The 13,078-nt window shown below is 41.6% G+C and overlaps 1 protein-coding gene across 5 annotated transcripts in view; it reads left to right on the top strand.

The window, feature by feature from the left end:
• The window catches only part of phf21aa (PHD finger protein 21Aa), a 351,791-nt gene that overhangs the window by 282,346 nt on the left and 56,367 nt on the right, over positions 1–13,078 (top strand). For 4 of the 5 annotated variants that reach the window (XM_080190507.1, XM_080190504.1, XM_080190506.1 and 1 more), the window contains 2 exons: positions 4,257–4,346; positions 9,519–9,806. In XM_080190507.1, coding sequence (XP_080046633.1) covers positions 4,257–4,346; positions 9,519–9,806 — 378 coding nt within the window. The remainder of the gene's footprint in view (positions 1–4,256; positions 4,347–9,518; positions 9,807–13,078) is intronic. The other variant, XM_080190505.1, reaches the window with a different exon arrangement.

Genomic DNA, 13,078 nt, shown 5'->3' with positions numbered 1-13,078 from the left:
AGGGCCAAATTAATCCTGATTCATAAATAATTCAGATGAGCTTTTAAAAAAACCCTATATATTTAAATAAGCTTCAGCCATTCTCCTGTTCCTTCAAATTTGATACAGGTGAAGCCATACAAAAATGGCAAAGACTCCACTGGTCTATCCCTGTCTTGTATAATTGCGATGCATCATAATACCGATGCTTCCTATCCACCCAGAGCCAATGCTAAAATCCTTTTCTTCACTAAGGAGAAGGACTAAAACATAAATTTTGAATAACGAAAAGGCAAGTGGATATCTGCCATGTGAGAGGAAGAGCTTTCAGCCTTGAATAAGAGTTAACACTTTGATTCAATATGTGTTTGTTGTATCAGTAGTAACAAAGACACTAATGAGCTGTGAAATGTTGGTATCCTTTCAATTACTTCTTTATTCTTAAAATGCTCCTACTTCACAACAATTCTTATCATCTTTTTTATTTCTTTTGCAAGTTCCCTTCATTAAATGTAACAGATCCTGCCCTTTGTTTTTGTTGCAACTTGTTTTCTGTGACTCGTACCGCTACTTCCACTCTGCTGACTCAAATCTTTATTTTTCATAGTTCTTTCCTGTTTGCCTTGCTAAAATATTTCTCTCGGGCCCCATATTCCTTTTTTCCTTTAATAAACAAGGGTTGCCCAGATCAGTTGTGCTATTTATTTTAAAATCATGTGCCTTTTTTGTAGCTGGAAAAAGATAAAGGAAGCCCTACAAATCACTTTTAATTTAAAATGAATCAGTAGATCTTTTGAGAACATGTTGAACAACATCATTTCTGAAAAAAGTAAATCAGTGAAACCTTCCTTCATACAGTTGTTTATAATACCAGCCCCAAAATCCTTTCCAATTTTCCAAATTAACATCTTAAGAAACAAAGCAAACTGTCTGCTCAAATTAATGTTAAAATAACAAGGCATTTATTTCAACAAAACCCTTCAGTTGAGAATTAACTGTTTTGCCAGTTGTCACCAATTCAAGTTGATGGCCCAGAATTTGTGGTCGGCCACAAAGTGAAAGGTACTCACTGCTGACTTTGAGGAAAGCTGCACACAAGGCCATGCGAGATCTGGGGCACGGATTTCATTTTCCCTGACATTAATCCTGACACCATCTATTGAAGATCTCTAGCATAGGGATGTCATCAAACCAGATTAAGCAGTCAGTCACTTCAAAAATTCTCAAAGGCAACAAATCAAGCAGTAGCAAGCGAGTTTTATCACTCACTTTTTATAATTTTATAGAATATAGAAATAAAGATTAGGACATGACGCTTAATGCTGAAAAGTGTAAAAATTTTAGATTACTTGTTTTTTATTTTGCATAAATGTAGAAGTTTACAGTTATTCTAGACCTTGGATTATGTACCGATAGTGACGGCAAAATTGTCAGCTTTTGCTGTCGTTGTCGCACTGAAAATGCTAGCAGCTTAGGGAGTTGGCATATGTGCAGAACAACACAAATCCAGAAGTTTCTGTATGTGATTGTATGTTACTTTGGAAATTGCCACAACATCTTCACATAAACTCTGCACCAACACACACACATGCACACCTTCTTGTTGTTGATTTTTGAATATTTCAGTGTGATTGGTTGCTTCCATTCTTGCTGACATCAGTGCTGCAACACACCAAAATATCCCTTTGCAACAAAAACACAATGCTGGAAAATCTCAGCAAGTCTGACTGCATCTGTAGAGAAAGAATAGAGCTAACATTTCAAGTCTGGATGACCCTTCGTCAGAATTGGAATGAAGGATCATCCAAACTCAAAATGTTTGCTCTGTTCTCTCTCTGCACAGATGCTGTCAGACCTGCTGAGATTTTCTAATGTTTTCTGTTTTTGTTTGAGATTCCAGCATCTGCAGTAATTTGCTTTTAAGATATACTTTGGTCTTGGCACCAGATTTAAATTGCTTTAGAAAGGAGGGGAAAGGAACCATTGAGATTGTTAGATCTCTGTGACCAGCTTTCTCCAAAGAAAGCCTTTGCTTTATCACTGACCCTGAAATCCAGATCAGTGATTTCTGGATGTTTTCCATCTGCAAGGACTTCAAAAGGACACCCTGTGGAAGAGCAGTGAGTCAATGACATAAGCTTATAATTTTTGGTGTTCATCTTGCATGTTGGATTTCACAAGTCCAATCTGTTTCAAAGAATAATGAAGGAAAATGTTAACCATTTCAACATGATTACAATTGCAAAATCTGACCATTCTAATTTTTTATCCTTCACTGTTATCCAAGTATCCTGGATATCCATTCAAAAGATTATTCCAGCAAAAACTGCCACACGAGCGCACAAGTGAAGAAAAAAATGAGTATAGATAACCAGACAAACAAGCCAACTGAAAGTGAAGAAGACTGTTGCATGTAGGATTAGAGAAAAGTTTCTTTAATGATGAAAAGGGAATGTAAATATCATTTATTGTGCGCCAGTCTGTGACTACTATGTATAGTTCCAGCCTTTGATTCTTCATGGAGCCTACATTTAACCCAGAAATAAAAACAAGTAAAAGTTAGAAATGACTGGTACTGGTCCAAACTGGACTTCCTATTTAACATATACAAGATCAGTCATTCCCAAGTTTGACTGTTTTCTTCCTTCTGGGAATATAAGAAATTCAGCAGTCAATCTGTGCACAGCAATACTCTACAAGCAGTAATGGGAAAAGGGCCATTTAATCTGCTAGTGCTGTTAATTGAAGGATAAGTATTGACAGAATACCAGGGAGAACTTTCTTGCTCCTTCTTGAATAGTGCTATGGAATCATATGTGCTCTCACCTGAAACTGGACTGAAGTGCCAGACTAGATTGTGCTCAGATCTCTGGAGAAGGACTTTAACCCTCTAAAGGCTGGGATTGTGTATTATTGAATTATGTGGCTGTCCATATTTCTGTATTTTACTGATCTTTGGCATATTTGGTCTTTTATTACATAACTGTTACCTTTGGTTTAGAAAGTTAGTAGTTTTAAAGTAAGTAAGGTGTTAGCGTGGATAGAGGATTGGTTGTCTTATAGGAAGCAGAGAGTTGGTATCAATGGGTGCTATTCTGATTGGCGGTTGGTGACTAGTGGAGTGCTGCAGGGATTGGTGCTGGGGCCTCAGCTACTTACCATTTATATAGATGATCTGGAGGAGGGGACTGAGTGTAGGGTGACGAAATTTGCTGATGACACGAAGATGAGTGGTAAAGCAAATTGCGTGGAGGGTGTGGAAAGTCTGCAGAGGGATCTGGATAGGCTGAGCGAGTGGGCGAAGACCTGGCAGATGAAGTACAATGTTAGCAAGTGTGAGGCTATCCACTTGGCAGAAATAATAGTAGGAGGGATTACTATTTAAAGGGCGAAAAGTTGCAGGATGCTACGGTGCAGAGGGACCTGGGGGTCCTTGTGCATGAGTCGCAAAAACCCAGTCTGCAGGTGCAGCAGGTGATCAAGAAGGCAAATGGAATGCTGGCCTTTATATCGAGGGGGATAGAATATAAAAGCAGGGAGGTCTTGCTGCAACAGTACAGGGTACTGGTGAGGCCGCAGCTGGAGTACTGTGTGCAGTTTTGGTCGCCGCACATGCGCAAGGATATTTTGGCCTTGGAGGGGTGCAGAGGAGGTTCACTAGGCTGATACCGGAGATGAGGGGGTTGGACTATGAAGCGAGACTAAATAGACTGGGTCTGTACTCGTTGGAGTTTAGAAGGATGAGGGGGGATCTTATAGAGACGTATAAGATAATGAAAGGGATGGATAGGGTAGAGGTAGAGAGATTCTTCCCGCTTAGAAAGGATAGCAGGACTAGAGGGCACAGCCTCAAGATAAGGGGGGGGGATGCAGTTTAGATCAGAGTTGAGGAGGAACTTCACTCCAAGGTTGGTGAATCTCTGGAATTCTCTGCCCATTGAAGTGGTGGAGGCTACCTCGCTAAATATATTTAAGTCACGGGTAGATAGGTTTTTGATAGACAAGGGAATTAAGGGTTATGGGGAGAAAGCAGGAAAGTGGAACTGATCCACTTCAGATCAGCCATGATCTTATTGAATGGTGGGGCAGGCTCGAAGGGCTAGATGGCCTACTCCTGCTCCTGTTTCTTATGTTTTACAGTTCAGAGAAGAAAGCGTATTTGTTTTGTCAAATCTTAGTTAAAACAGCTTGAAATAGTTTGTATGTATTCAATGTTTATTTTTGATGTAAAGATTTTCCATCAAAGTAATGTGTAAGAATGAATATGTTCAAATCAGCAGGTACAGACTACAAGCTCCCCGCCAATCAAGGTTCCTCAGTTCATCCCTCCACCTAGACTGACACAACGGCCAACGCTTTTACCACAGGTAAATGCATGTGACAGAGAGACTTCTGTTATTGGTGATTTCACATTCATTAATGGCTTGAATGCAAAGCTGTAGACTGAAATAATAAATAGACATGGCCCTTTGTAATCTGTCATTGCACCGATTAAGATATTTCATACCTTTGTCTCAGAAGCTGGATTCTGTTTTGCTGAAAACCAGATTCTAAGACATTCGATGTGTAGTTTAGGAAGTATTAAAGTGCTCAAATGAGTGTTATATTTGATTTTCAGCAAAGTGCCATCATTCCTTTTGTATTCAATCTTTAATTCACATATAAACAAAAAGATGGGAGGAGGAATAACCAAAGACAGCCTTCTGTTAAGAAATTGGTACCAGAAGGAAGTATATTGGTGTACAGGTCTCATTCCAGAATTGTATTTCACTTCTATTATTCAATTAGCTCTTTAGATTCATGTAGCGCAGGAAAGGCCCTGTGGCCCATTGTATACAGTGGCAATAACCACCACTAAAGACTCATTAATCCCAATTTCCTGCACATGTCCCATATCCTTGAATGTTATGATACTTCAAGTGCTCATCCAAATTTTTTTTAAAGGTGGTAAGGTTTCCGGTCTCCACTACCTTCCCAGGCAGTGCATTCCAGCTTCCCACCACCTTTGAGTGAAAAAGTTATTTTTCAAGTCCCCTCTCCAAGCCTATCCAGTTTCACCATATAACTCAAATGCTCCATCCTAGGCATCTTTTTGAATCCCCTCTGTACCCTTTTTAGTGGAATCACATCCTTCCTATAGTGAGGTGACCCAAAACTGCACAGACTACTCCAGCTGTGACCTGTACAATGCTCTGCACAACTCCAATGTTACCTCCTTGCTCTTATACCATGAAAGGTGAAAGCCAGTGTCCCATGTGCCGTCTTCACTATCCTATTCACTTGATCTGCTGCCTTCAGGCATCTGTGAATAATTACCCCAAGATCATCTTCCAAAGTGCATCACCTCACGCTTACCTGGGTTAACTACCATCTGCCACTGATCTGCCTACTTGTCCAACTCAGCTACATCTTCCTATAATCTATGACAATCCTCATTAGTAACCACCTTACCAATCTTGGTGTCGTCTGCAAACTTGCCTAACATTTCCCCCACATTTTCATCTATAATATTTGTGTATATAAAAAACAATAAGGATCCTAGTACCGATTCTTGTGGCACACTGTTGGACACTGGCCTCCAGTCACTCGAACAGCCTTCAACCACTACCCTTTGCGTCCTATTACTGAGCTCGGGGTTTACAAAGCTGCTGCCAGGAAGAGGTGAGGAGAAAGATCTCATCTGGAATGTTTCTTGCGCCTGAACTGAGGAGAGAAAAATAAGCAAAAAATTTTACCCCTGACTGCTTGCTACTAAATGAGACAGAAACAAAGCACTGGATGCTGTAAATCTGAAATAAAGACAGAAAATGCTGGATTTACTCAGAGAAATAGTTAGTGTTTCAGGTCTATGACATTTCTCAGATGAAAGGTCACATTCCCAAAACTTTGTTATTCAGTGAGCTCTGCTGCAAAGTGCATTTTTTGGCTGCCAGATTATATCATTGAACTCAGCTGTGATGCTTTCCACAGTCAAATATTGTGACATTTCCATGATCTCTTGCATGAAAATTGGTACAGAGAAAATTACAGCACAGAAACAGGCCCTTAGACCCTCTAAACCTGCACCAACAATGCTGCCCATCTGAACTGAAACCCTCTACCCTTCCAGGTTCCACATCCTCTATTCCCAACCAATTCATGTATTTGTCAAGACACCCCTTAAAAGTCAGTATTGTATCTGCTTCCACTGCCTCCCCCAGTAGTGAGTTCCAGGCACCCACTGTCTTCTGTGTAAAAACAAAAAACTTGCCTCATACTTCTCCTTTAAATCTTGCCCCTCGCACCTTAAACCTATGTCCCCTGGTAATTGGCTCTTCCGCCCTGGGAAAAAGCTTCCGACTATCCACTCTGTCCATGCCCCTTATAATCTTGTAGACTTTTATCAGGTTGCCTCTCAACCTCTATCGTTCCAGTGAGAACAAACCAAGTTTCTCCAACCTCTGCTCATAGCTACTAGCTTCCATACGATGCAACATCCTGGTAAGTCTTTTCTATACCCTCTCCAAAGCCTCCACATCCTCCTGGTAGTGCGGCAACCAGAATTGAACACTATATTCAATGTACGGCCTAACTAAGGTTCTATAAAACTGCAATATGACTTGCCAATTTCTAAACCCTGGCCAATGAAGGCAAGCATCTCATATGCCTTCTTGACTACCTTCTGCACCTGCGTTGCCACTTTAAGTAACGTTTGTACCTGTACACCCAGATCCCTCTTCCTATTAATATTCTTAAGGATTCTGCCATTTACTGTATATTTTCCATCTGCGTTAGACTTTCCAAAATGCAGTATCTCACATTTGTCCTAATTAAACTCCATCTGCCATCTCTCCGTCCAAATCTCTAACTGATCTATATCCTGCTGTATCTACTCTGATGGTCCTCATTGCTATCTGCAATTCCACCAACTTTTGGGTCGTCTGGTATATAGATAAATAGAACAAAGATCCCAGTACTGATCCCTGAGGAACGCCACTAGTCACAGCCCTCCTTTCAGAAACGCACACTTCCACAGCTACACTCTGTCTTTTATGACCAGGCCAGTTCTGTATCTATCTTTGATGTTTTTAAGTTTCCTTTGTACTTTGATTTTGTTCGGGCTGTTCCCCTTCCTTTTGGGGAGCTGCCCCTTTTACTTTGCCCTGATTTAACTTGAATTTGTTTGTTTGGTTTGACTTTAAAAAAGGCCAGCTCACCTCTGATCCTGTGCAACTTCACCTTCTGTACCAGTCTGCCAGGAGGGACCTTGTCAAAGGCCTTACTGAAGATTGTGTAGACAACATCCATTGCCCTACCCTCATCACTCATTTTCATCACTTCCTCAAAAAACTTGATCACAACCTCCCCTTCATAAAACCATAATGCCTCTCGCTAATATGTCCACTTATTTCCAAGTGAGAGTAAATCCTTTCTCAAAAAATCCTCTTCAGTAATTTCCCTACCACTGATGTACGGCCACCAACCTGTAATTACCTGGATTATCCTTGCTACCTGAAACAAAGGAACAACATTGGCTATTTTCCAATCCTTTGGGACCGCCCCTGCAGCCAATGAGGATACAAGTATTTCTGTCAAGGCTCCTACCCTTGCTGCTCTGTGTTCTGAAGTATATCCCATTGGGTCCTGGAGATTTGTCTACCTTAATGTTTTTCAAGGCCCCCAGTACCACCACCTTTTTGATCTCAACATGACTCAACACACCCTTCCCCAGACACATCATCCACCAAGTCCTTCTGGTTGGTGCAAACTGACACAAAATACTCATTTAATACCTTGCCCATTTCCTCTAGCTCCACACATAGATTCCCAACCTTGTCCTTGAGTGGGCCAACCCCCTCTCTGGCTACCCTCTTGCTCTTATATATGTGTAAAAAGCCTTGGGATTTTCCTTAATCTTGGTGACCAACGACGTTTTGTGACCCTTTGTAGCCCTCCTGACTACTTGCTTAAGTTTCTTTCTACTTCCCTTGTATTCCACACTTGCTTTGTGTGTTCCTAGCCTTAACAAATGCTTCCTTTTTCTCTTTGACTAGGCTGACAATACCTCTCATTATCCAAGGTTCCTGAAAATTGCTATACTTATCCTTCATCCTTACAGGCACCTGAATACCTATTAACTTACACTTGAAAGTCGCCCAAATGCCAGATGTTGATTTGACTTCAAACCTCTGCCCTCAATCTACATTCTTCGGTTCCTGTCTAATATTGTTGCAATTCCTTGGTGAGCTACTGGTAAAGTCATAATCCACATGACTTTGTCTCTTGGAAATTTACAAACTACTGTATGTGTAGTAGGTGTTCACAGTAAAAAGTCTGACAACACCAGGTTTTAGTCCAACCGATTTATTTGATAGTAAACTCTCAAACTTTCGGGTTAGCCCATTCGTCAGGTGAATGGAGAGTTCTGGCCTCAGACAGAGCATATAAAGCACAAACAGTTTAGAGATTACTGATTAGAATGCGAATCTTTACACCTAACCTGCTGTTCAAGTCCTGAAGTGGCTGACAGTGTGTGTGGAAGGAGCACTGATCACAGGTTAAAGAGATGTGTATTGTCTCCAGACAGTACAGTAAGTGAGGTTTTGCAAACCCAGGCAAGTCACGGGGGTTACAGATCAGTGCTCCTTCCACACACATTGCCAGCCACTTCAGGACTTGAACAGCAATACACACCTCTTTAACCTGTGATCAGTGCTCCTTCGACACACATTGTCAGCCACTTCAGGACTTGAACAGCAGGTTAGGTATAAAGGTTCGCATTCTAATCAGTAATCTCTAAACTGTCTGTGCTTTATATGCTCAGTCTGAGGCCAGAACTCTCCATTCACCTGACGAAGGGGCTAACCCGAAAGCTTGTGAGTTTACTATCAAATAAATCGGTTGGACTAAAACCTGGTGGTCTCAGACTTTTTACTGTGTTTACCCCAGTCCAACGCCGGCATATCCACATCATGACTAGTAGGTGTTCAACATTTGTTACTTGGTGTAACAAGTGTAAGGCTATATTCTTATGTTGAGATTCCATACTTGTGAAGAATTTTTACTCTAGAATGTTTTAAGGCACAAGAGCCTGAATTCATAATTTAATGTTATGCACATTTATTTTTCAGTTGAGTTTAAGTTCAGCAGCATGGTCTTTAATAATTCTTTTAAGGAGACCTTATTTAGCTTGTAGGGTTCAGATGGTAAATACATCAATTTGGAACTGAGTGCTGTAAACTGGAAAGGCCTCAGGTTCAATCCAACTATTCGAGCTGCATTTAGATAGGGCTGGTGCACAAGTGCTGCAATTGGCCTCGGGCAACATTGTCTATGGTTTCTGCTGTCACTATCTTTAGAAATTACAAGTGTGGTTATTAGTGCCTGGGAATATAATTGAATTGGTGGGCCTTGACTGAGATACTTGTTGCTTTAAGTAACCTGATGACACTTGCTGACTTGGCTCACTGGTAATCGTCAGCGTCAAGAGAAGAGGATATTAAAGGTGGAGAAAAGAATGGTTTACATTGTAACATGCTAAATTGCTGATGATTTTTCAGGTTCGTCCAAAGCCAGTGATGCCAAATAGTATTCCTATTGCACCTGCACCTGTGTTTACTGCTTCACAACTAATCCAGCGACCAGTGATGCTGACAAAATTCTCACACACTTCTCAGCCATCAACTGCAAATTCCATACATCAGGCTAGAATTATGAATGGCCAACCAGCTGCTGTCACCAAAACATTACCAACTGCACAGCTAACGAGCATTGTCATAGCAACCCCAAGTCCTAAACTGGTTGGTTCCCAACAGCTGAAGCTCAACAAAACCAATCTGGAGAACAAGGTATTTAATGTTTTTGATGTCCCATTCTTCCCTTAAACAGCCAAAAACTGATATCTAGGTTGAAATCACCTTAAAGGCATTGATCTATCCATTTGAGTCCATTCGCTGGTTAATGTTTTATCTGTAATACTTGAAATTAGACACTAATACTTGAAATTAGACAAAATAAATATTTAGGAAAAGAAAAAATATATTTATTCTGGGCAGTTGTGAGTATGAGCCACTTAAAACATCAGCCACCGGCAAAGTGATGGGCAGTGTCATCGACATTGATGTCAAACTCCAGTGGTTTACCAATAATCTGTTTCCTACTGCCCAGCTTAAGTTCCAGCAGGGCCACTTGGCTGCTGACCACATTACAACTTTTATCCAAACATTGAAAAAGGAACTGAATTCCAAAGGAAAGGTAAGAGTGCTCTTGTCACCAAGGCAGCATTTGATCGAATGTATCCAGGGCGGTGGGTGGAAGAATCTCCATTGGCTGCAATATTACCCAGCACAAAGTCTTTCCATTGTCTTCAAGGCACAAGTCAGAGTGTGATGGATTGCGCTCTGAATGAGTCCAGCTTTCCAACGTATGCAGTTCAACATTCCTGAAATTTAATACCATCCAAAATAAAGCAGCCTGCTTTTTATTAGTACCTCATCTACAGCCTTAAACATTCACTTCCTCTCTTCCCAACACACCAAGGCTGCATAATATACCATCTGCAAGATACCATGCATCTCCAAAGCTTTTTCTAAAGCAGTTCCCAAAACTACAGCCACTGCTTCTTTTAACCCAATATCAATGGGTTAAAATCTTGAAACATTCTCCTGAACAGCCCTGTTGGAAGTACCTTCTTCAGGGGTGCAACAGTGGACATGGGAATCAAGAAGTTGATTCACCAGCACCAATCGGAAATAAATGCTGGCAATGTCCATATCCAACAAATAAACAGAAAAGTTTATTTGCAAACCTTATTTTAGCAATTTCAACTGTGTGTGAGCATTGACCAAGATTAGTCTTCTAGTGTACGCAGATTGTTAAATAAAAACACTTTGTGTATTACTCAAGCTCTGCTGATAAACAATTAGGTGTTATTTTCAGACCATTAAACATGCTCATAGAGTGCAGTGTGCAATCAGCAGGCAATGCATTGCCTTCCTGCAGCAATGGGAAACATCACCAGAAGATAATCTCATGCCTGTAGTGCAGTTGGGCATTTAGGTTTATGAACTGATTCCTATATTAGATGATTTGATAACTTTATTTAGTTTGCCTTTAATTTCCATTATAGAGCTAATATTTGCAATGCTATTCTTTTATTTTGTAATTGTAATCATCTATTAATTTTACAAGTTGGTACACTACTGTTTTGCAGTTTGAAAGTTCTGAAAAAGGAATTACTGAAGTACAAATTGTAGTCACCATTGCTTTTGATTTTCTCCAAACCTATGTACTTCATAATCTGACCAAAATTTTGTAGTCAATAGAGAAACAAGGGCACTTGCTACAGCCACAAATGGCCCTGGCACAGTGGTTAGCACTGTTGCCCCTCAGTGCCATGGACTGGGTTTGATTCCCAGCTTGGGTGGAGTTTGAATGTTCTCCCCATGTGTGCTTGGGTTTCCTCCCACAGTCTGAAAGTTGTGCTGGTTAGCTGCATTGACCTGAACAGGCACTGGAATCTGGCATGGGAATTTCACTGGAGTTCATTGAAGTATTAATGTAAGCTTTACTTGTGACTAATAAATAAACTTTAAACAAAGTAAGTTTTGCTGTGAGATTTAGCAGTCTGTCTAACTAAAGATTTCATCTCTATCATCATTCAGTGGCATGGAAACTGATTACCAACATTTCTTTACTGGGCATTCAAAATGTAGAGTAGATAAGAACATAAGAAATAGGAGCAGGAGTAGGCCATCTAGCCCTTCGAGCCTGCCCCGCCATTCAATAAGATCATGGCTGATCTGTCGTGGCTCAGTTCCACGTTCCCGCCCTCTCCCCATAACCCTTAATCCCCTCTCATCAAAAACCCATCAACCCGCGTCTTAAAAATATTTAGCAAGGTAGCCTCCACCACTTCAACGGGCAGAGAATTCCAGAGATTCACCACCCTTTGAGTGAAGAAGTTCCTCCTCAACTCCGTTCTAAACCGCCCCCCCCTTTATCTTGAGGCTGTGCCCCCTGGTCCTACTGTCCTTTCTGAGCGGGAAGAGTCTCTCCACCTCTATCCTATCCATCCCATTCATCATCTTATACGTCTCAATGAGATCTCCCCTCATTCTTCTAAACTCTAACGAGTACAAGCCTAGTTTATTCAGCCTCTCCTCATAGCTCAACCCCCTCAACTCTGGTATCAGCCTAGTAAACCTCCTCTGCACTCCCTCCAAGGCCAAAATATCCTTGCGTAAGTGCGGTGACCAAAACTGCACACAGTACTCCAGCTGCGGCCTCACCAATGCCCTATACAGCTGCAGCAAGACCTCCCTACTTTTATATTCAATCCCCCTTGCTATGAAGGCCAGCATCCCATTCACCTTCCTGACCACCTGCTGCACCTGCATGCTGGGTTTTTGCGACTCATGCACAAGGACCCCGAGGTCCCTTTGCACCGTCGCCTGCTGCGGTTTTTCGCCACATAAGTAATAGTCCTTCCTACCATTCTTCCTACCAAAGTGGACCACCTCGCACTTGCCAACATTAAATTCCATTTGCCATTTCCTGGCCCATTCGCCCAGCCTATCTAGATCCTTCTGCAGACTCTCCACACCCTCCGCGCAATTTGCTGTTCCCCCAATCTTGGTGTCATCAGCAAATTTCGACACCATACACTTGGTCCCCTCCTCCAGATCATCTATATAAATGGTAAATAGCTGAGGCCCCAGCACCGACCCCTGGGGCACTCCACTAGTCACCAACCGCCAATCCGAACAGCACCCATTAACCCCCACTCTCTGCCTCCTATTTGACAGCCAATCCTCTATCCACGCTAACACCCTACCCCCAACTCCATGCCCCCTTACCTTCTGCAATAACCTCTTGTGAGGTACCTTGTCAAATGCCTTCTGAAAATTAAGACAGACCACATCCACCGGCTCTCCTCCATCCACCGCCCTAGACACATCCTCATAGAACTCGAATAAATTTGTCAGACACGACTTCCCCTGAACGAAACCGTGCTGCGTCTGCTCGATCAAGCAATTCCCCTCAAGATGCCTCGCTATTTCCTCCTTGATGACGGATTCTAACATTTTACCTACAACAGACGTTAAACTAACCGGCCTAT

Source organism: Carcharhinus amblyrhynchos, chromosome 6 (assembly GCF_965287045.1).
Source record: "Carcharhinus amblyrhynchos chromosome 6, sCarAmb.v2.hapA, whole genome shotgun sequence".
In the NCBI taxonomy this organism is placed as follows: domain Eukaryota; kingdom Metazoa; phylum Chordata; class Chondrichthyes; order Carcharhiniformes; family Carcharhinidae; genus Carcharhinus; species Carcharhinus amblyrhynchos.
This window is presented reverse-complemented; position numbering and strand designations above follow the sequence as displayed.